General features: G+C 38.7%; 1 protein-coding gene across 1 annotated transcript in view; it reads left to right on the top strand.

Moving 5' to 3' along the window:
* Positions 1–6460: 6460 nt before the first annotated feature.
* LOC111871788 (UDP-N-acetylglucosamine--peptide N-acetylglucosaminyltransferase 110 kDa subunit) overlaps positions 6461–23026 on the top strand; it is a 163298-nt gene continuing 146732 nt past the window's right edge. The window contains exons 1-3 of the mRNA XM_023865120.2: positions 6461–6869; positions 10151–10301; positions 14211–14454. Coding sequence (XP_023720888.1) covers positions 6770–6869; positions 10151–10301; positions 14211–14454 — 495 coding nt within the window. The 5' untranslated portion in view covers positions 6461–6769. The remainder of the gene's footprint in view (positions 6870–10150; positions 10302–14210; positions 14455–23026) is intronic.

Here is a 23026-nt window from a genome sequence, read left to right on the forward strand (position 1 = left end):
GGAGAAGATATAAGACTTGGATTGGGAATTTCAACGAAAAAAAATGTGTCTGTATTTTCCTTCTACTCCCCATTCTTCCATTTTCACTGAAACCTCCAATCCAAGCCTCATTTCCTCTCCTTCTAAATACTGCCCGCATAAATTCCACTTCATCTGTGTCCCCTTGTTTCATAATATTTGCAAAGTATGCAACATTAATGCCTCTCATTATCCCTTAGTAGGCGCTTTTACAAAATAAAAAAGGCGTTATGTGGTCATGTCTGAGCGTCTGTCTTTCTCAGTGTAACTGGTATCAGCCCTCAAACCAATGGATACGCTTTCTAGAAATTCAATATGCGAGATTCACACAGATTGGTCAGTTGAGATTTTCATCTTTATCGATCCATATAAAATCCTCGTTCAATTAAGGAGGCAATTAGACTTTCTACGCATCCCACGACATTTTTCACATATACATGTATTTTTAAAATTTTATACGGGATCCTTTCACCAAAATCTGCCAAGCAGTTCAGATTTTCAGCCATATCGATCTATGACGAAACCTTGTTATATGACGACATATTTGGGCACTTCCACGTGTACCACACAATGTGTTACAAATATGTCGAAATTCTACATAAAAAGACAACTGTTAAACGGCTGGAAGTTCCGATACTCAGACACATTAAAACATAATAAAGCATACTTTATATTGGGTTACAAATGAACGTTTCAGAATATCCCACAAGTTTAACAGCTTGTGATTTCGATATGTACCAGAAGTTGTTGGGTAACTCCAATTTTCAGTCAGTTTACATAAAACGGTAAGTAGGCTTTCCATTGTACTGTCTAAAAACCTGTTTGGCAGATTTTGTTTTATATCTATATGGAAATTTTCCACAAAACATTGCTTAGCTCTTCAGAATTTTGCCTATACGTGTGTTGATCCACAATATGTTCAGTTTACATAAAGCAATAAATGTACTTTATCATATACACCATAAACCGTAAAACTCGTATTGTTAAGATTCGATAAAATATCTGCCACCAGACGTTGCCTGGCACTTCCGATTTTCAGTCAGGCTGATCCATAATACAGGGATACTATAAGTGATTCATTCGTTTTTAAAACGCTATATTTTCCAAAGTAATACACGAACAAATATGATTGATATACAAAAAGAACTGTAAACTCATCAACTTTGTATTCTATGCACCAGTTGTCAGCATGAGTTAAGTGCCTTTAAAAAATGGCAACAAGGCCAGAAAAGAGTTTTTGTTTGTTGAAATATGCGAGATGTTCGTCTCTTGTAGCAGTGAAACGCGCATTCAAAAGAGAGTACAGAAAAGAACCCGCCATGTAAACAAAGCATTTTGCGGTGGGATTGGAAATTTAAGGACACGCTGAATTGGGCCTGTTGGTGAGGATGTTGTAGCTCTGTTCACTTGGCCCCCCAGATCACCTGATCTAACGCCTTGTGTGACTTCTTCCTTTGGGGGTACATTAAGGATCGTNAAATTTGTACAATATGAAGAAAACTTGGTGAGTTTACGGTTCTTTGTATATATCAATCATATTTATACGTGTAATGTTTTTGAAAAATATAGCGTTTTAAAAATGAATGAATCATTTATAGTAGCCCCGTACATCCTAATTTGTGTAAGACCATAAATAACATTTCTCATATATCCCACAGACCCTTCCACGCAGCGTAAATTTCGGCACGGAAGGCGTGGGAGACTTTCACTAATTTCGCTTTAAATTCGCTTAGTGGGGGTTGGAGTCCAACTGGGTCCACTCGGCACGGCGGCCACTGATTGGCTTATTGTAGCCTGCCCCGGGTGATTATGATGATGGAAAATTTGGTGGAATGAAGATTGGCAGGGGAAACCGAAGTACNGAGAAAACCTGCCCCAGCGCCACTCTATCCACCACAAATCCCACTTGACCAGACCCGGGATCGAACACAGGACGCAGCGGTGGGAAGCCAGCGACTAACCTGTTGAGCTATGGCGCAAGACTTTCACTAAATTGTATTATTATTTCCATTTGTGAGTAAGCTTAAGAGACCTCACAATTGCCGTTGGTAATTTCTACTTTGTGAATACATCCTTTCCACATTTGTTTTCCTATAACTTCTTGTCGCACAAATATATCTATATATCCTTCCAATAAAATATATTTGTAAAATTAAAACAGTTAAAAGCATGAAACTTACATTCATTATTATTTAACAATATTCTCCGTACTTTCCGATTAAATTAAATTAAATATTATTTTACAAGGGTCAACACAACAAATTCGTGATAAATAAACCAATATTACTGCATTAACCTTCGTTTATTATATATATTTTCTACATGTTCCGATCCAGTTGGATCATCGTCAGGCAAATATTAATAAAATTTACAGTATACACAGAAGATGATACAAACAATAATGATAGACATTCTTGTTTCCGGGCCTCGTGGAACCCATCAGCATATTTTGCTGTCTCAATCTGTTGGTTGCTGATTGCCGAAAAATAAGCAATGAAATACGTCTCAGCAGTAAAACCTATTTAGAAAAATCGACATTTTGCTTCTGGGTCCCTGTTGCAAATGCCGTTGTTTTCCTTAACACACTACCTATGCAGTTCTATTTAGGGATGTGGTCCCCATAAATTACTGAACTATAATCAAAATCATTATACCCGTTTCCGAAGAAGTAGCCATTTTATCTTTTACGATCCATTTAAAGGTCCCTACTAACGCAGCTAAAATGTTGACATTCACTATAAACTAAAAAATCTCAAATGCCGAATGTTAACAAAATCCGGCCGTTAAGGTGCTAGCGAGGCGCAGATATGTACAGACATAAGCAGACTGCATTCCAGTAAACATTTTTCCATATTTAGGTAGATCGAATATTGTAAACCCCTCAAAATTCCGAGATTGGTTTTTTCACCATCACTTTGCGTGATACTTTCCCATTTATACTACTGCACATAAGAGAAAGCCGAAATTATTCAACCATTTTTCTGGATACCTATGTTCATGATATGTCCTTATATAAAATTCTGCAATTGACCTGTTTAAATTAGGCACGAATTTGCCTTCATGGTTTATTTCACCCTACCTCCACAGTCTTGCCGCACAAAACATGATCCTAGTATATAAAGTGTCGCTTTAATCACTTCACCCACCATGTTCTCACAGTCGCCATGTTTTTATTTTTTATGATAGATAATTTAACATAAGGAAAATGATACAGCCTCCAATGAATTTTTTTCTCACATAAAATTGTATGAAACACGCACACATATGAACGTGATACCTTAAGCCTGTCTTCCCTTAAACAAAGGAAATAACCTGGAAAGTTTCGGAGGGGGTCGACCCCTCCACAAGGCCCAATTCTTGAACATTACTTTCTTCAGAAATTTCCTTTGTCGACGTAACGGTGTGACCTACACTCGCTGACGTCGTCGTTCCTCGTGGTCTTCCAGCCGCTTGCTGGTACGAGACCGTGACACCAAGTTCTTTCTCCGGCAGCTGAAGGTTTCCTGGGGAGTTTCCTTCTTGAAGGCATTTCTCCAACGTCGTGCCACTGTCGCGCGACGGGATATCTTCCTGCAGGTGGCAGCCAACTTCATCCGGGATTCATAATCTCCTCGGGTCCAAGGTTTATTGAAGAGGTTCTTCCGACGCCATGCCACTGTTGCATGGTGGAACACCTTCCTGTCTAAGGTAGGCACCACTCTCCTTAGCAAGCAACTGGTCTGTAGTGGTTCTGTGCATTGAATCACTTTCCATCTGATATGGAGCTAGTTCAAAATTCTGCACATACCATTCGGCGTCGGACATTGAGGTGTTAGTGAGTGCAGTGACGGTATGAACCGTATCTGGATCGCCATCATGTTGTTTAAGGTAGGCACTACTCTCCTTAGCAAGCAACTGGTCTGCAGTGGTTCCGTGCGTTAAATCACTTTCCATCAGATTACATGTAACTGCACTGGTGTTTATGGAGTAGTGTTGGCCAGATGCTGAGAAGTATATTTCAGTACGTCCCTCCTCCATGTCCGTTAGCTGCAACTTGAGTAAGTCAGAATAGATGGCCTGGTATGTTTCCCCTAAGTACTCACTCTCCTGGATCATGAGTTGCTCCAACTCTACAGTCTCCATGTGTGACAATTACGTTGTGGCTGCAACAGTGTATTTACTCCTGCTGATCTGTTCGAAATGTCCGGGATTCACTTCCGCACTCTTACAAGTTCCGTCCACGACTGTCTGTCTAGACCTTATATAATCGCGGCTGCAACCGTCTAGCTGTGTCACTCCTGATCACACACTGACTCCTACTTGCTGCTCAGCCGGCTTTTATTCCGTTCGCTGTTGCCTGTTTCCCGTGTCAACAGCGGTTTTGCGTGCCACGTCACAGTAGGAAGCGGTGCCACGTCACAGCGGGACACTGTGCCACGTCACATTGCGGAGGGGGGGGGCGGAGTGCTGACTCACCTGCTACGTCACGCCACGCCACCGCCGGGGAGGGAAGGGGCGTCCTCCATTGCGCAACATGTCACACTATATGTGTGTGTGTGTGTGTTTGCCTCTTTTTGTACTTCAGTGAAAGATTTCAACCCTTTTCTCTCTCTCTCTCTCTCTCTCCTTTCTACTGGCGGTGAGGGACATTTCGGAAAGGTTTATCTACCTAACCCTGGAGACAGACGAAGCTCTTAACCACTGCTGGGGTTATTAGTACTGATTCCGTAATCGGGTAAGGTAAAATTGTCCCTTTATTAACTAATTAATCACTACGCCATAAACGCGCGTGGAGGAGTGGATGTATAGATCCACGTTTTCTTGACCTCGGCACTAGTCTGAGGTGAGTTGTCAACTTCACGCCCCGGCAGCTTTATCCCCGAGAAAGAGCTTCTTGGATAGGAGGTTGGGTGGACCACAGAACCGGTCTGGACAACATGGTGATGTGAAAATTCTTGACCCCATTGGGACCCCTTCTCTGTCCAGCCCGTAGCCAGTCGCTATACCGACTGCGCTGTCCCAGCTCCTCGTAATCGGGTAGAGATTAGATATAAATGAGAAAGTACCTTTTCAAGCATAATTGTGATTCAAGTTTTAAAATTCTTTGTTAACTAATTCAATGGAGTGTGGGTCCTTCTTGAGGAGCTGATAGTGACTCAGATGACCAAAAAATTCTCCTTATGTTATGGAAACTGAAAATTCATTATCGATTCAAGTTGATTTTGAGAATTAATTTAGTTAAACTGCCTGCATGCATATGTGTAAGTGCTGAAGAATATTAATTTCTAATTCTTGTAAGTGGGGTATCTGACTTTTCACACGTTCGGTCTCGATTCCTGATTAGACTTCGTAAGTTGCTTCTAAACGCTGATTTTCTTAAACTGTAACTAAATCCGATCGGCGTCAGAAGGTAAATCTCATTTTCCTGAGACTCTCATTTCTATCGTTGATGTAACCGCAGTGCAACTTGTATTGTACTCGTATTTGAGATTTTTATGAGGGTGGAAATTTAATTTATGTTCTTCTGCACTATGTCACCGATTTGTTTCGTAGGTGCTCCACAGCATTTCTGACTCTATCCTGAAGGCGAAGGCAGTAGATTCCTCCGAAACGTTGATATCACTCTACCAAACTGCATGGCATTTTTTCCCAAAGACTTTACTAACCACCTACATCGAACGTCGTACCACAGTGTCTGAATTCCCTACTTAGGATTGGAAGGTTCCAGGTTAAAATCTCGATCCAGAGACAGCCTATCCTGGCTGATGCTTGTCGTGGATTTTCTCAGACACCCTAGGCAAATGCAAGATATTTCGAAGTATGCACCAATATATAGGACTGGAGGTTCTCATAGTGGTGGTAATGAAGAGTTAGATTTTCTGGTATATATCGCCGTGTAGTCCGTCAGGAGTTAACCGACGTTTCGGAAGAATATATCGCCTCCATCTTCAGGGTCAAAGGTTAAGCCAAGCAAGAAACCAACGAGAGAGCGTGGCTACGCTTGCCACCTGTTTTCAAGCCTGCTTTCTTGCATGACTTATTCTTCGAGCCTGAAGAAGGAGGCTATATGTTCCTTTGAAATTTCAGTTTAATTTCAACGAAATATACGGCGTTATATCCCAGAAGATAGAACTCTTTCTAGCGACTCATAGTTTTCTTCCACGTCATTTCTAATTCATTATTAACTGCTCACACTATCATTCGATGGTATTTAATGTGAGCTATTGTAAGCGTCGTTAAATAAACCAAGACTAAACAAGAATGAAAGGCAGAGATTGATAGTTCCGTAACCGCAGAACATTTTCGAGTCACCAATGAACCAAGGGCAGAAAATGTATTAACTTAGATGACTGCTAACAGATGTCGGCTCTCATCACTGCCCCAGAGACATCTGCCGTCTGAAATTGGAAATGTTATGTGAAAAACTAATGAAAGGTTGTCGTATTTGAACAGTTCAATCAATCATTTTTGGTACTGAATTATATCGTATCTTATACATTAATTATACTGTATTACTGTTGTTCAGTTTTGCTTAATATATGTGAATTATTTTCATAATATCTAGCCAATCAGAGTCACTAAGAGCTGAACACGCCATCTATTTTGGTCGCCGAACACCCCAAAGACCCCCAAAGTGGCATCCATCTTGGTTGGGTTTGGGCAACGTGGAATGGACCGTGCCGAAGAAAATATTGAGTAGTCAAGTTAATTGTTTTACGGTAACTTGCGTATAGTATTTTCTATAAACAGTCTGGAGTCGTGGGCATCTTCGATGCAGGGTCAGCAAGTGCAGCAGCAAGCCCAGCATCAGCAGATTACAGGAGCCAATGTCATTCTGAAAATGAGTGATATTCAGCAGCTCTCCACAGTCGGTATGTTTGATTGGATTAAGAGTGATTGGTCATATAACTGAACTTATATGTTGGGTTATCATATTTTATGCCAAATTGTATTACCATTCAATGAAACAATATGTACTTTCGATCCAAATTTTGATAATTTCTATATAGGTATCAGTAAATGGTTTAGTTTAACCGTTGCGAGTTAATGGTCAGTAGCACAATATATATAGCGTCGATATGTATGATACTGAGGAATTAATTGGAAGGCATGAGGAAAGAAGCTGTTGCGACCCTGGTTGAGGCACTGTCTTGGCATTTGTTTGGAGAGACGAAGAAAAGCCACAATAGAGTATATGTTGTGTGGTGGGACATCCAGTTAATCTACGACATATTTATACTGTCCTTCACACCAAGTAACATTTCGTAACAATTTTTTTTTTTTTGCGGTGAGGGATTGTAGGCCCAGGCACAGTCCTTAAGCTGGAGAGCCACCCCTTGTCGCTTTTCCTCGACTGCCTATTAAATATATTCACAGCCACCTTTCTTATCTGGAGGTAACAAATCAAAATTTGGTTCATGAGGAAGTTATGAACAGATTGAATTTGGATAATGCTTGCTACAATTCAATTCAGTGACTTTTATCCTCTTGTCTGCTGGCTAAAAGGATGAAAGTTAAAAATAAATGAAACCGTAATTTTGTCTGTAGTTTTGTATTGGTTTGAAACTTAGCCTCTGACATTAGGAGAAGAACAAGTGCTCTTGCAAGTATATGAGAACAGGGTGCTGAGGAGAATATTTGGACTGAAGAGGGATGAAATTGTAGGAGGTTGTAGAAAATTGCACAATAAAGAGCATCATAACTTATACTGTTTGTCAAATGTAATTAGAATAATAAAGTTAAGGAGGATGAGATGGGCATGGCATGTAGTATGCATGGGAAGAAGAGGAATACAGTAGGATTTTGATGGAAAGAGACCACTAAGAAGACATAGATGTAGGTGAGAGGATAATATATCCCTGTAACAGACCATGGAGGTCCTTAGGCCATTTATTTAGTTGCATACAAATTAGAAGTACAGACCACCATACTTCAGTAATTATGAAGCACTTAATCAGAACTGCATTGTTATACTCAGTAGTGTGTGTTTGACAGGATGGCAGGATGACAGGACTTGAAATATGATTTTTGAGCTTCTCATGGCAGCCACTGTGAAGATTACTGTCTTCATAGGTGTGGCACCAAGTATTCTGGTGGATATTCAGTGAAGTTTTTGAGGAACTTGGGCATGGCACATTCCTCCAAAATGTCAGCCAGACTACACAGCATTACATGACAGAAGTCAGTCGTCTTCAGGCCTCAGAATGGCTGAAGAACAATGCCCTGCTAGCAGACAGCAACATTTTAACATAAAAGGCAACATATGGGATTATTCCGTGGTGGCCTGATAAAGAATTCCATTTATATGGGTAGATGATAGCCGTGAATTTGTTGATGTACTGTATGTATAATTTAAATTTATTGTGTGTACTTTTAATGGTGCAGTGCAATTGGTAAAACTCATATTATTGTAAGTTTTGTTATTATTATAAATCAGGTTGTACTTCAGAAATAGAGGCTGAGGTACTGCTTTACCACGACGTTCAAACTTACTCTGTCCTGATGCTTGTGGTCCAGTCTGTTTACATGATCTGTCTGTGTACAGCATATGCATTAAGTACACTAACAATGGCCAAGAACATTTTATTTCACCATTTTCCATTGGTGTGACAAAACATTAAACATTAAATCAATACAAAGTCCGTCGAGTGTAACAATGTTTTTTAGGTCACGTCTTTCTCACTCCTGCCTTACATGTTTCGGTTTTAGTAAAACCATCTTCATAGGCACATGGTACTAACAAGAAAACACTGGCGTTGTTTCACTGTACACAGTATATATGCTGTGTGGGCACTGCTACAAATGTTGATGTGTAAAAGCACAACACTAGCTTGGAGTACTGAATGCACGTACAGAATGCACGTTCAACCTTCGGNTAAAACATTAAACATTAATTTTGTAGTCATTTGTACTGACATAACAAGTCAGTATGTTTCAGTTATGGTGGATGAATTATACATAGTTTAGTGACACTGTCAACTGCAGAGTCAGTTTAAAATTAAGTTATAGGTTGTGTTCATTGAACATGAAAGGATTGGCCTGTCTTAAGGTACTGTTCTGGAATTCAAGTGGAAGGACTGAAGAAAATACAAAACACCTTAACACTTCGTGGACCAGACACCTAGGCCTAGGCATTTGGGTTTTAAACGTGGCAGACCGTGGCAGACTTATTAAAACTTCAACTTCAAATTAAAATGTCTTTAAATTTTCCATTCTTTTCCAAATTTTAAAAATTAAAATTTCTCGGTGTACTCGCCCTATGTCTATAGTGCTGCAGCGGCCACTTCTTGTTTTATCGCTGTTCAGGTATTGTTCTGTGTAGGCTCTCTGTGCGTGTGCCGCAGTCTATCTTTAATACGTATTAAAGATAGACTGCGGCACACGCACAGAGAGCCTACACAGAACAATACCTGAACAGCGATAAAACAAGAAGTGGCCGCTGCAGCACTATAGACATAGGGCGAGTACACCGAGAAATTTTAATTTTTAAAATTTGGAAAAGAATGGAAAATTTAAAGACATTTTAATTTGAAGTTGAAGTTTTAATAAGTCTGCCACGGTCTGCCACGTTTAAAACCCAAATGCCTAGGCCTAGGTGTCTGGTCCACGAAGTGTTAAGGTGTNAAAGACTGTGGCCTCCACAGTCTTTCGATTTATCTCCTTGTGACTTTTATTTGTGGGGCACAATGAAGGAAAAATTGTGTATGAACAATCTGGAGAAACTTCAAGTAAATGTTGGGCACAGAATTTCAGCTATTCCCATACAGTAGCTTCAGTATGTGGTTAGAAACATGTTCTCACGAAGTGAGGAATGCTTAGAAACAGTCACTTCAAGGCTCTTGTATAAAGTAATATGATTTAAACTAAAACAGAAAAGCGAGCTGTAAATTATTGTCTACTGCAGCATGTCTGTGCGAGAAGAGTACCATGTCAGCTGCGGTGAGCAGTGTAAGGATAATTCCTGTACTTGTGAGCAGTCTTGCTTAGTTACAGGCTGGTATTGTCACTCAGTATGGTATACATATATGCCAAAGTGGTATCTGCATGAATACAGTGGTGATAAATTAACTTTCATAAGTACAACAATAGAATTTGCTGAACAGAATAGCTGATGCATATGTAAAACTGTTTCATGCTTATTTCATATTCTCAGGGCTTTTGGAATTAGCTCATCGTGAATATCAGGCAGGTGACTATGAAAATGCTGAGCGCCATTGCATGCAGTTATGGCGCCAGGAATCAAATAATACTGGAGTTTTGCTGCTGCTTTCTTCCATACACTTTCAGTGCCGTCGACTTGACAAGTAAGTTTGCATGTACTCAATTTTCACTGATATGTATTATTGACTTATTGACTTAATTCAGAGCAGGATGCCGATGACACCCTTCAGATTTTTTAAGCCTCTCATGGGAGAAGAAAAGATGTTATTTTATGCAGGATGGTTTTACAGTGCACACTGATAATTATTCCATTAATGTTGTAAACAAAGTATTTGAGGCGGACTTGCTAATGAGGTTGGCTAGTATTTGCTGTTGTAATTTATTAGTCTTCATTTCTTAAGTTACAAAGAAAGGCAGGTTCCACTTATCATGTCATGTTTGTCTTTCCTAATGACATTCAAACCATTTGACAGATGTTCATGAAATGTCATGTGAACATCTTGCTATTGGAGGACTCCCCCACCTTTCTGTTTCTTAATTTCCCACCCTTATAACTTCAGTATTTCAGCTGTGTGAACAAATGAAGTGAGAGCAGCCCTTAACCCCTGCCATGTCATATAAAGTATATTATGCACTTGAAATTTTCCATTCCATGCAATTTCCAACACATTCCTGGGTCACCTTCCTGCCTCTTCTTGTAATGCACAATGTATTCTGCAGTCTGCCGTTTACAGTGCTCTTATTTTAGTTCTGTGGTGGCAGGAGTGTAGCTTATTTGCCCAGTGTACTGATATGGGTGTATAAATGCAGTACAGTTTGAAATTTTGGCAGGAAAAGTGAACAGATCGTAGGAATTTGGGTACATTTTTGTAATTGGAATGGTTAGTTTATGGTTCTGACATATGTATGATACTGGATTTTTTAAAAATATTGTCTGTAACAACGGTGGTGACAACAACAACAACAACAACAACAACAACATGGTGACTACAGTGTCTCCTTTTGCTTTCTGGTTTGATAATTAATGAACCAATGGCAATAGGCATGTGTGTTATTGTATGGACATTACATTATAAACACACCTACAATTTCTGTATGAAACATTGTGTATGTTAACAGTTACAAATATGGTGAAAATTCAAAATGTTGATTTTATAAAGGGGCACGAGGTAGTGTAGTTGATTGAGACACTATTCTACAAGCTGGAAGGTTGCGGGTTCAATTCCCGATGTCATCGGATTTTTCAATTGACTAATGCTTCTAGCCACACTATGACCTTGGGGTCGACTCAGTCTCTAGCAGAAAAGAGTACCAGGAATCTTCCTGGGGGTAAAGGGCGTCTGGCATGTAAGTCTGACAACCTTACTGCCATCTGTGATCCAGTTGTCCACAAAATGTGAGAGACTCAATATCTCACAATCCTCTTGGCCTACTTTGCCTGTTACATTGATAGTTTTACATTTTTTTATATATATTTGGACAGTTTAACATAGACATAGGCACTGCACTAGTAAAAACTATACAAGGAAATGAATCACCAATTCCATGGGTCTGGTTCCTGCTTCAGAAGATAATAGTTGCTCAGCTACTGAAAATATTCCCAGCATTTTATGGAACTGTAGGTTCATTAACATGTTCACAAGTGACTGTTACTGGCCCCAGTCATGAGTCAGATGAGTTGAGTTCACACCTCCCCCCTCCCATCCTAATTCTTTAAGATCCATTTTAATATTATCCTCACAAGTATGACCTGGTCTTCCTAGTGGTCTCTCTCCCTTCGGGTTTTCCTTCTAGAGCTTCGGATGCACTTCTGTCCCATGCATGCTACATGCATTGTCGATCTCACCCTCCTAGATGTTATCGGTCTGTTAATATTTGGCAAGGAGTATAAATGACAATGGTCAGTGATGCTGTTTTATCCAGCATCCAGTTACTTTGTCACCCTTAGATCAAAAAATTCTCCTCAGCACCCTGTTCTCAAAAATTTGTAAGGATCAGCACAAGGTTTGAAGCACCAAAATGAAAGTAGGTATCATAATATATTCCCAGAACTTCTTGTCAAGGTTGTCTCATTCAGCATTCGATTTTTTTTTATTCTTGGTCTTGTGTTAAAATATTTCCAGAAATTGGTTGTCCAGTGTGGGCTCTTGACTGCCCTAGAAGTACCCTAGGCATGAGTGAAATCTGCTTTATTTTATTTAATACAGAGGGGTCCAAAAAATATACTCACTCTTTGATAGTCAATATCTTTGGAACAAAATGACCCGTAGTTACAATTCTTGCGCAGAAAGAGAGAGAGAGAGAGTCATTGTATGTGTTCGAAGTGACCACCATCAGTTGCTAAACAGCATCGATGCCGCTGAACTGCTGAGCAAACTACGGCTGTCAATGTGTCTGGTGTGATGGCTGCACACGACGCTTCAATGGTTTCTCGTAGTGCATTCAGTGTAGCTGGCTTTTGTCAATAAACTTCATCCTTCAAGGTTCCCCATAGGTAGAAGTCGAGAGGTGTTAGGTCTGGAGACCGTGGTGGGTACTCAATAGCACCTCTTCAACCTATCCATCGTCCAGGTAGTGTCATCCAAGTACGCCCTGACATCTCGATGGTAGTGAGGTGGAGCACCATCTTTTTGTAGGTAAAATCTCTCATCTCCAAACAGCTCTCGAATGGCAGGGAAAATCGATGTCGGAAGCATATTGAGATACACCTGGCCAGTCACGGTACCTTCAAAGAAGAAAGGACCAATCAAACCGCGCGATGACAGACCACACCACACATTAACACCCAGTAGAGTCACTTCCTTGCCCACGTGAACGTGTGGATTTACAGGAGCCCAATACACACAATTGTGGTAGTTAATAGTACCATTCATTCTGAATTGCGCCTCGTCAGACCAGATAATTTTCCCTGCAAACTCCTCATCCTTGCAAACCATGCCTTGAAACCACTCACGGTATTCAAGCTTTCGATCTGGGTTGTCTTCATTCATGGTGTGCAGCAGTCTTGGAATGTACACTTTCCACTTTGCAGCCTTCAGAATTTCGCTGTTGAGAAAACATTACACTACACTACTGTGCAAGAATTGTAACTACATGTCATTTTGTTCCAAAGATATTGACCATCAAAAAGTTAGTACATTTTTTTGGACCCCCCTGTACTTAAATGATCATTAGCAGCCTTCCACCAGTTCCACACCATGTAGCCTTTATAGTTGACAAGGTATTGTTAAATTGAAACTGATGGTTTCCTCTTGCTGAATATGTGCCATTAGAAACATTTCATGGAAATTAGTGTTTTTTATTAAGAGTATTCCAGTGCAGCTGAAGTTAAGCTTTATTTATTGAGATCTTTCTTGACATATAGTGACTTATTTAAGGGACATAACTCAGGTTTATGTCAGTAATTTGTTTACTGCCACAAAAAAATGCTGTAGTGTAAAGCCTTTGTAAACATATGTTTAATTTCCTACCCCATTTCATTCAGGAAATACACCGTATAAACCTTGCCCATCTGGAGGTGACCTTGGGAATATTCCAGTGTGGCCATGTTGCATGGCATTGCTTCACCGGTACCCTCCCCCCCTCTACCTAGAGACCAGACAGACTTTATGCAAAGAAGCTTGTTATTTCTGTGGAGTTTGCAGTTAGGCAGCAAGCTTCTTGTGCTGGTGTCATGACAGAGTCATTTCACATGAATTATGTATTCTTAGATTCAAACAATGGAAGAGGTATGTGCTTATTACTTTCCCCCCTCTTTGACCCTCCTCATCTTAATGAAAACAAATTTTAAACATCTGTTTTAGTCTTCTGAACTATTATGTTCCTATTAATGTATTTTAAACACAGATACAGAAATAATATGGTGTGTGCACATATATACTGTATAAATGAATTTAATGTTATCTTTGTGCTACACATATAGCATCTCTGAAATTGTGTTTCCTTTTTGAACATTCCCCCAGTAATCTCATGTGAAACACTGATCATTGAACAGATGGAAGTCAATTTAATTGCATGATTCCTGATAACTTAAGGACTATGTTTATCATCAGGTCTGCACACTTCAGCACACTGGCCATCAAACAGAATCCACTACTGGCAGAAGCATATAGCAACCTCGGGAACGTTTACAAAGAGCGTGGACAGTTACAGGAAGCTTTGGAGAATTACCGCCATGCTGTACGACTGAAACCAGATTTTATAGATGGTTACATCAATCTGGCTGCTGCATTGGTGGCTGCTGGGGATATGGAACAGGCAGTTCAGGCCTATGTTACAGCTTTGCAGTACAACCCGGTAAGTCCACGTATTTGCATATTTGCCTTACTTCTATTCATGGTTCATATTATTGGAGGGTAAGTGTTTTGCCAACATTTTGGAGCCCTTGGCTGTACCTGTGCTCAGGCTGAAATGACTAAACAGTGGCCCAGCATGGATATGTATAGTTGTGGGTAATGATGCACCACACATGAAATATTTATCCCACTAAAACTGTTTCTCTTGCTGCAAAGTAACATTGATTGTGCTGTTCGGCACATATCTTTGCAAAGGTCTCTAACTGTCAAGAATAAAATATACTGGCATCTGCTTGTATATGTAAAATCCAAATTTTTGCTAATAATAGAACATCACCACACATTCATAACACATTACATACCCTTGACAACTGCAAAATTGCAAGACATGTACTGTGTGTTACGCGCTTTGCAAAATTTGTTATATGTGCATGTGTACAGAAATATCCCTTTAAGGATGAAATTTCCAGTGCCTCCCCCCCCCCTACACGCAAAAGTTGCTTTTGCAAATACTGTCATTACTTGTGGCTTGCTCCGTTATATAGTGGAGCCAGTTTTTGTGTATGACTGCCTTAAAACAGATCTTTGCAGCCTAAAACAATTCCATGTAGGTATAGTGGCCATTAGTTTTCAAAAGGATAGGAGTATGCTTAACCTTGATAACAGTCAAAAGTGACCTTGAAATATGTATTTGTAACATATCTTTTGGCAATCATCCATATACTGCACATTGAACTTGAACTTATGCCTCTTCTAAGATTCTGCATACGATTGGTTTTATACATTTTATTCTCTTTTATAAACGGCTTAATGAGGGATATTAGTACACCTTTCATAAAGTACTTAATGCAATCCCTAAAAGTCTTGAAACGTTTACATAGTTATATTACTAGCAAATTTGCCTGGTGTTGTCTGGATATAATGCACGTGTATAAGAATAAAAAATATATAATAAATCTAGCAACAGTAGAAGATACTTCGAATTTTCCTCCACATCCTATTAATGGCATAAGATAGTTTGGGTTTTCCCATTTTTCATATCAACAGGAGAAGATATTTTGCGTATTGTCCTGTATCCTAGCAATGATTCCATTGTCATGATCCAAATGCCCTTCTGACAGAGGAAGTATTATTTAAATAAATTAGCTTGGACTTAAAACCATACACATTTTCAAGTGTCTGACGCCACCTCATCTCATTTATTTACATTCCATAAATCCACTACATATAGGATAAGGAATTAGTCATTGATAGTACAAATAACAATATAAGATTCATTACATTATTCAATACCATAATAGATCACAGTTAATTATTGGAGTCAAATTTACAATCAAAGTATTCTTCCAAGGAATAAAATGAGTTCATCAACAAAAATCTTCTTAAAACAATTTTAAAATGTTTAGCCAGGTTCCTTATATTAGGAGGAAGCCAATTAAAAAACCTTAATTCCTTGGTAGTACACTCCTTTCTGAAATACAGCCAACTTACATATAGGATAATGGAGTTTATTATTACATCTTGTATTCCTATTATATAACTCAGAATTTAACTTAAATTTATCTTTATTATTAACCACGAACATTGCAAGAGAAAATATATACTGAGATTGAAGGGGTAAAATTTCCAGTTCCCTGAACAATTCCCTACATGAATCTCTGTTCCTAGAGTTCATTATAATTCTAATCGCCCTTTTTTGCAACCTGAAGATATGTATACTATGAGGGGAATTTCCCCAAAAAACCAAACCGTAGGTCATAATTGAATAGAAGTAAGAAAAGTGAATCATTCTTAATGTACCCTGAGACATGTAGGATTTTAGGGCTCTAATCGCATAATATGCAGAGCCCAATCTAGACATTACCAATCCACATGTCCATTCCAAGACAATGTGTTATCAATAATAAGCCCCAGAAACTTAGTATTTGTAGTGTTAACATTCCGATCATCATCATCATCAATATGAATATCCATCGGCTCACGGTTCTTAGTCAAAAATTCGATAAAATGTGTTTTCTCAAAATTTAATGTCAGTTATCTTGAAACCAATCATTTATGTTTTTAAATATTAAAGAAGCCTTGAATTCATAATCAGCAGACCTAGGGTTAGTAATGACTATGCTAGTATCATCAGCAAAAATAATGGGTTTGGACTTGTTCGATATGATACAGGGCAGGTTATTTATATACAACAAAAAAGAACAAAGGACCCAGAATCGAACCTTGGGGGACTCCGTTTTTAATTTTCCCCCATTCTGCATACTTCAGACCGTTATTCACAACAACTCTCTGATGCCTATCAGCAAGGTATGACTTAATCAAAGCACCAGCCTTATCAGCCTCACCATAAAATTCCAATTTCGATAGTAATATATCGTGATTGACACAATCAAAGGCCTCTTTGAGATCACAAAAGGTACCACCAACAAACATACCATTGTTCAAAGCATTTAATACTTCATTAACTAGTTCAGTCGATGATTTACTCCTAAAACCATACTGATCTTTAGCTAGTATATTATTATTAAGTACATGTCGGTGCATTCTTATATAAATAATCTTTTCAAAAACTTTGGAGAAAGATGTCATTAATGATATCGGTCTGTAATTAGACATATTGGTTTTATCTCCATTTTTGAATAATGGCTTTATTACTGAATATTTTAATCTGGTGGGAAAAACACCAGTTACAAAGGCTCTGTTACAAATATAGGCTAGTGGAGAACTAATAAATGGTGCAGTGCATTTTAAAATTTTAACCGAGATCTCATCATATCCATTAGAGGATTTGGGTTTAAAGGACCAAATTACCCTTTCAGTTTCCTTATAAATAGTGTGATTTAAGTGAATTTTAGGGAATGGTCGAATGAAGGCTTGATTCATATATTTTGCATGATTATCTGAATCAGTCCCAATAACATGTCCATTCATTACCCTTTTAATATTATCAGCTATAGTTAGAAAGTATTTCTTTAAAGACTCAGCAATCATCATGTGATTGTCCGTAAGTTTCCCATCTATCTTTAGAAACTGTATATCCACCTTATTAATATTCCTACCAAATATTGATTTTATAACCTTCCAAGTGGCTTTGGCTTTGTTATTAGCATTAGAAATCAGACCATTATAATACCATTTTTTAGCTGTTCTAATAACACTAGACAAGATTTTGCAGTAATTTTTATAATAGGCTTTTAAATGAGGATCATTATTATTCCTCATGATTATATATGTCTCTTTTATGCTGACGTGATGATACCTTGATACCTTTTGACATCCAGGGATTATATTTAGAATCGGTCTTAATTGGTTTTTTTAGGGAAATTGGAATAAAAAATTTGTGAATAAGTATTTAGAAAGGAGTTAAAGATTGTATCTACGTCATTAACAGTAAAGACATCATTCCAAGTTTCGTAACTTCATTGAATTGCAAATTCCTTCATGGAAGATGAACTGAAGATTCTTACAAATTGCAGAGGGCTACTACAAGTTTGTAAGTTAATGTTGTTCATATACAAAAATTGACCATCATGATCAGATAGGCCATTTATAAGAGCATATATGGTGTAGTTTCCCATTCTACTAAAATCCACAAGAATATTATCAATTGCAGATGCAGAACCATTACAAATTCTCGTATGAAAGTACACTGTATTAAAAAGATTAAAAGAAGATAGTAGAGCATCTAGTTGCTTCCTCCTGTTATTATAATCAAGATAGTTAACATTAAAATCACCACAAACAATAAATTCAGAACTCGTATTATACAATGACTTTAAAACATTCTCAATACCATTTAAAAAATAAGAAAAATCTCCAGTTGGAGCTCTGTATATGGCTAAAACATAAATATTAACAGATGGAATTAGAAGTTTGACTGCACATATCTCTAGATCCTGATCTCTACAAAAAGCATTTAAATTCACATTTAGATAGTTAATTGAGTCACGTACAAAAATGCATACACCTCCTTGCCTGATAGATTTCCTACAGTACTCGGCACCCAGATTATAATGTTCAGTATAGGTATGACATAAATTCGTATACTCAAGGTGATGTTCAGATAGACATAGCAAGTGTGGGGATCGGGGATACAGTGCACTTATAATTTCATTATTTTTCTCCTTTAAACCACGGATATTTTGATGGAAAATACTCATCAAATTATTATTCTTAAGGCATATTTTAGTCCTACTAGCCAAGGAATCTGAGTAGGCATTTAAGTGTTCCATAAAAAATCATTATTTCTAGTTATTGGTAGTTTCGTATTGCGTTTAATGCTGTGCTGAGTTGAAGTCTGTGTCGAAGAGGACTTGTCAATTGATGGAACGACCAGTTGAGTTACCTTATCGTACATTCCAGGATTGTAGGCTTAACCTTAACTCTTTCCAACAATAGAAATATCTGGGAGACTAACTGATTAGAAAATATTTCCTTGCTTAGTATATTTAAATGAGAGCCGTATTTGGTGTATAACAATCTGTTGTTGATCAGTTCACTCATAGATACATGACTAAAGATTTTGGTCAATTTACCCAACTTATTGTTGAAGAAATTTATGGCATCATTTAACTGTGAGCAACCAGCAGCGTCATATCTAAGAGGAACGCCTATTAGAATTACATTGGTGTGTCTAATATTCTTAATAAAATTAACAATATTCCTGAATGCTATTCTTGTATCACTCTTACTAATGTCATTAGATCTACTACTTATTATAAAAAATCATTTTTAGTTAACTTGTCCACTTCATCACTCATTGTTCCACTTAAAGAGTTTGTGCAAGAACCTGGCTTAACTACACCACAAACTTCAAAACGGTCATCCATAGAAGTCAACATCCTCTCAGCACACCCTCTCACGTGGCTATCCCCAATAATTAATATTTTATGCTTGAGACCCCCTATATCTTTGGTTTTATTTTCACTCATTTTCACTTCCGATTCTATCACTAGTTTGCTAGCATAATTCCCCTTAATAGTAATATTGTCACTTGCAGGAGGCAGATTATTAAAGTTTAAATGTCCATTAACAATAATTGGAATATAATTTACACTTTGCTCGCACAACAAGTCTTCCTTAACCTCTTGATAGTATGTCTTAAATTGATATGCCTTATTACTTGGGCGATGAGGAAACACTCTATTCTTGGGATTCCCTTGGTCCTTCCTCTTCACGTAACTCTCTAGTGGATAAAGTCTTCCTTCGAAGAGGTTAGGTACCTTAGCCACTTCTTGATACGTGCTTCCAGTAGGGCTACTTAATATACTGTATTTATTTGGACACATCATAGAATGAAATGGCAAGTTATTACCGTACTTAATTTCCTTAAATTCATTAAATCGCTGTATAGATGGTCTACTGTACCAGTTATCAATCACCTAGTCGCTAAAATCCTTCCCGTGTTCATAAGAAGAGTCCCGTTTCAACGTTTCGATCACTATTTGAAGAGATTTCAATTGTGAAAGAATATCATCAATCTGTCTTTGCATTAATATGCAATTTACACATTTCATGGCACTGTTGGTATCAGGGTTTATTAAAACAGAATAAGGGCGATCGTAAAGCTCGATCGTCAGGGACGCCATCTTGAATGCTTAATAAGGTTGTGTAAAATTGTGTCAGATGTGATCAAAATAAGTGTGATAATGTGGCAATGAATGAAGAACATACAAGACAGACACATATTCTCCATTATGTATATGGAGCTAAGACAGCCTTTGTAAAATAAATAGCATAGTTACAGTATTATGGTGTGTAATGGTGGTCACATGACTGACAGCTGGAAAGCAAAAGCTAGACAGGCTCAATGAGAATAATGGTAGTGATTATAATGAAAAGGGAATGAACTAAACTAAAAACTAAACTCTGTGGCATTTAGTCCGCAAGCAAATTATTCTGACCAAGTGACCGATGCTTGTCAGCAAAGTTAGTGCCAACTTTTGCAGATAGAGGGTGTCGTGTGGTCAGCGCAACAGATTCCCACTTCTGTTAATCTTGGTTTTCTAAACCAGAGCCGCTGTTTTTCAATTCAGGTAGTTCCTCTTTTATCCTCATGATGTTGAGTGGACCCCATTCCAGACTCACTAGTTCTCAGAAAATCTAGTATCACTGGGAATTGAACCCAGGACCTCTGGATCTGTAGCCAGGAACTCAGACCACAAGACCACAGAGGCAGTTGGAATTTGCTAAACAGTTGCTTGAAAGTCAGGTTCCGTGCACCCCTATCTAAAACAGACGTGAATGTTGCCATTGAATTTTTTAACCTATTAGATTGAGTACTGAAGTTGTGCATGTTTGCATGTGATTTGATCCATTTTTTTGAACAGCATTGGTTATGCAGCACCATATATGACAGTGATTACAACTGATGAACAGTGAAGTACAATATGCACCAAAAATGCAGTACTGAAACTCGCACATCTCAAAAGCGCATGTGCGTTTGTCGACAGGGCATAGCTCCAGCCACACGTGTTCCCAGTAGTGAAAGGAAGTTGTATTGTGCAGTTGTTGGAAAGGGGTCTCTTAACGGAGGAAAAAGTATTCATAGTTGAGTATTATTTCCACCATACGGAAGTGGTTGTGAAAGGGGGCTGAATTTGAGAAAGGTGACAGAAAAATTCCAAGAGAGATTTAATAAGACTGCACCTTGGTTTTGAGCAGCCAGATGTTATCGTCCAGAAATCACTACATAGTACACATGTGGCGATATGGTGTGCCGTTTCTTCACGGTATATTAGGCACCTATTTCATTGAGTATGAGGAAGGCAATGCTCTTACCGTCACCCAAGAATGCTACAAGGACATGGTGATCGGACCATTTCTTCAAGATTTGAGAAGGTTCTGTCATGCGATAGGCCTTCACATGAATAGACAGTGGTATCAAATGGACAGGGCGACCAGCCATACCGCTCAAGAATCTCTAGCCATGCTGCAGGAAAACTTTCCAGGACAAATCTTTTCACGTGGTACTGACTTCCCATACCTGTCCCATTCCTCCAGTCTTACACCACCTGATGCCTGCTTGTGGGGAGTGTTAAAGGAGAGTATGTTCAACTGTGAAGATCCTCCAAGACCTGTGCCTGCATTATGCAAGTCTCCTTTTGCAGGAGTCTGCAGCAACCTTTGTTCCAGGATATGATTGAGAATCTGCGTGAACAATATGAACACTATGTAAGTTTTGAGGTTTTCACGGCGATGACAATGAAGAAAGTTGTCTTCTGGGTTTAGGCACCGTGTATTCTTCGTTTTGGCCGACGTTTCGGAGGAACGTAGCGCCTCCATCTTCAGAGCAGTTGAATAGCTGCGGAGAGCAGTAGCTGTGGTGATAGGATGTGGAAGGTGCTGCTTATATACGAAGTAGGCAGGGGGGGGGTTGGTTAGGGAGAACGGACCAATGGGAGCAGTGGAGAGCGATTAAGGCCATATATGGTGTGTGACTAAGGGAGAGGGGGAACGGCCAGTGAGTACAGGAAACTGAGGTCAATAGCACTAGGAAGTGCGGTAGTCAAGAAAAACCGGTAGGTTGAGGACAGGCTATTGACGTCAATGACATGACGAAGAACTGGTGTGGCTAGTAGGATTCTCTCCGCAGCTATTCAACTGCTCTGAAGATGGAGGCGCTACGTTCCTCCGAAACGTCGGCCAAAACGAAGAATACACGGTGCCTAAACCCAGAAGACAACTTTCTTCAATATGAACACTGTCTACAGCGAGGCGGTGCACACTTCGAAAACTTACATTATGCATACCATGGTAAATCAACATGCTAATAGTGTGTATGTTCATTTCTTTCAGGAGAAATAAACTCACATATGACAACAAGGCAATAGTGTTCATCTTTTCGTTTCAGTACTGTATATTTTGGCACATGCTGTATGTAGAGAGAAGAAGTTGTCTCGTTTTATGAAGTATTATCGGATAATTTATCTGGAGATTGAGAAGAATCTCATTCTAGATAGCTGGTGTCCCAGCTAAGATTCAGACACAATACCTCCTAGACATGAAGCAGGAATACTACTTAACTGATGCAGCCTCACACATTTTGTTCTATTGCATTTCTTGAATCATTTAGTTACAAACATTATTTCATATGTAATGTGTATGTATGTTTATGATCCATCTGCATATAAAATTTCACATGCACAACTCCTGTGGTTCATCGATTATTACCACCAAATCAAAAATGAAATAACATCTTTGCGCAGCCACCATGCTGTAATTTTATGTTCTAAAAGAAGTCTCTGTAAAAGCAGCATATTTTCCTGTTACCGTACATCATTTCAGAACTATATATTATTTGGCACATGTGTCACCCCTGTCTCACAAGTTCATGCATCCCTCGTGTTGCTGTTATAATATGAAATAAAAAATTCCAACATTGGGTTGTCTTTCGGTAGTATAACATTCATACCAAAAATAAAATTCTTAAGATTTGCCATGTCTGTCTGTTCATCTGTATGTAACAGTTTAAGTGCCACTGAATACAACAACAACAAAAAAACTCCATGATTTTAGTCCGCAAGGGAACTACATACTGACCGACCGACCGCCTCTTGTCAGCGAAGTTTAAT

Source organism: Cryptotermes secundus, unplaced genomic scaffold (assembly GCF_002891405.2).
Source record: "Cryptotermes secundus unplaced genomic scaffold, Csec_1.0 scaffold846, whole genome shotgun sequence".
In the NCBI taxonomy this organism is placed as follows: Eukaryota; Metazoa; Arthropoda; class Insecta; order Blattodea; family Kalotermitidae; genus Cryptotermes; species Cryptotermes secundus.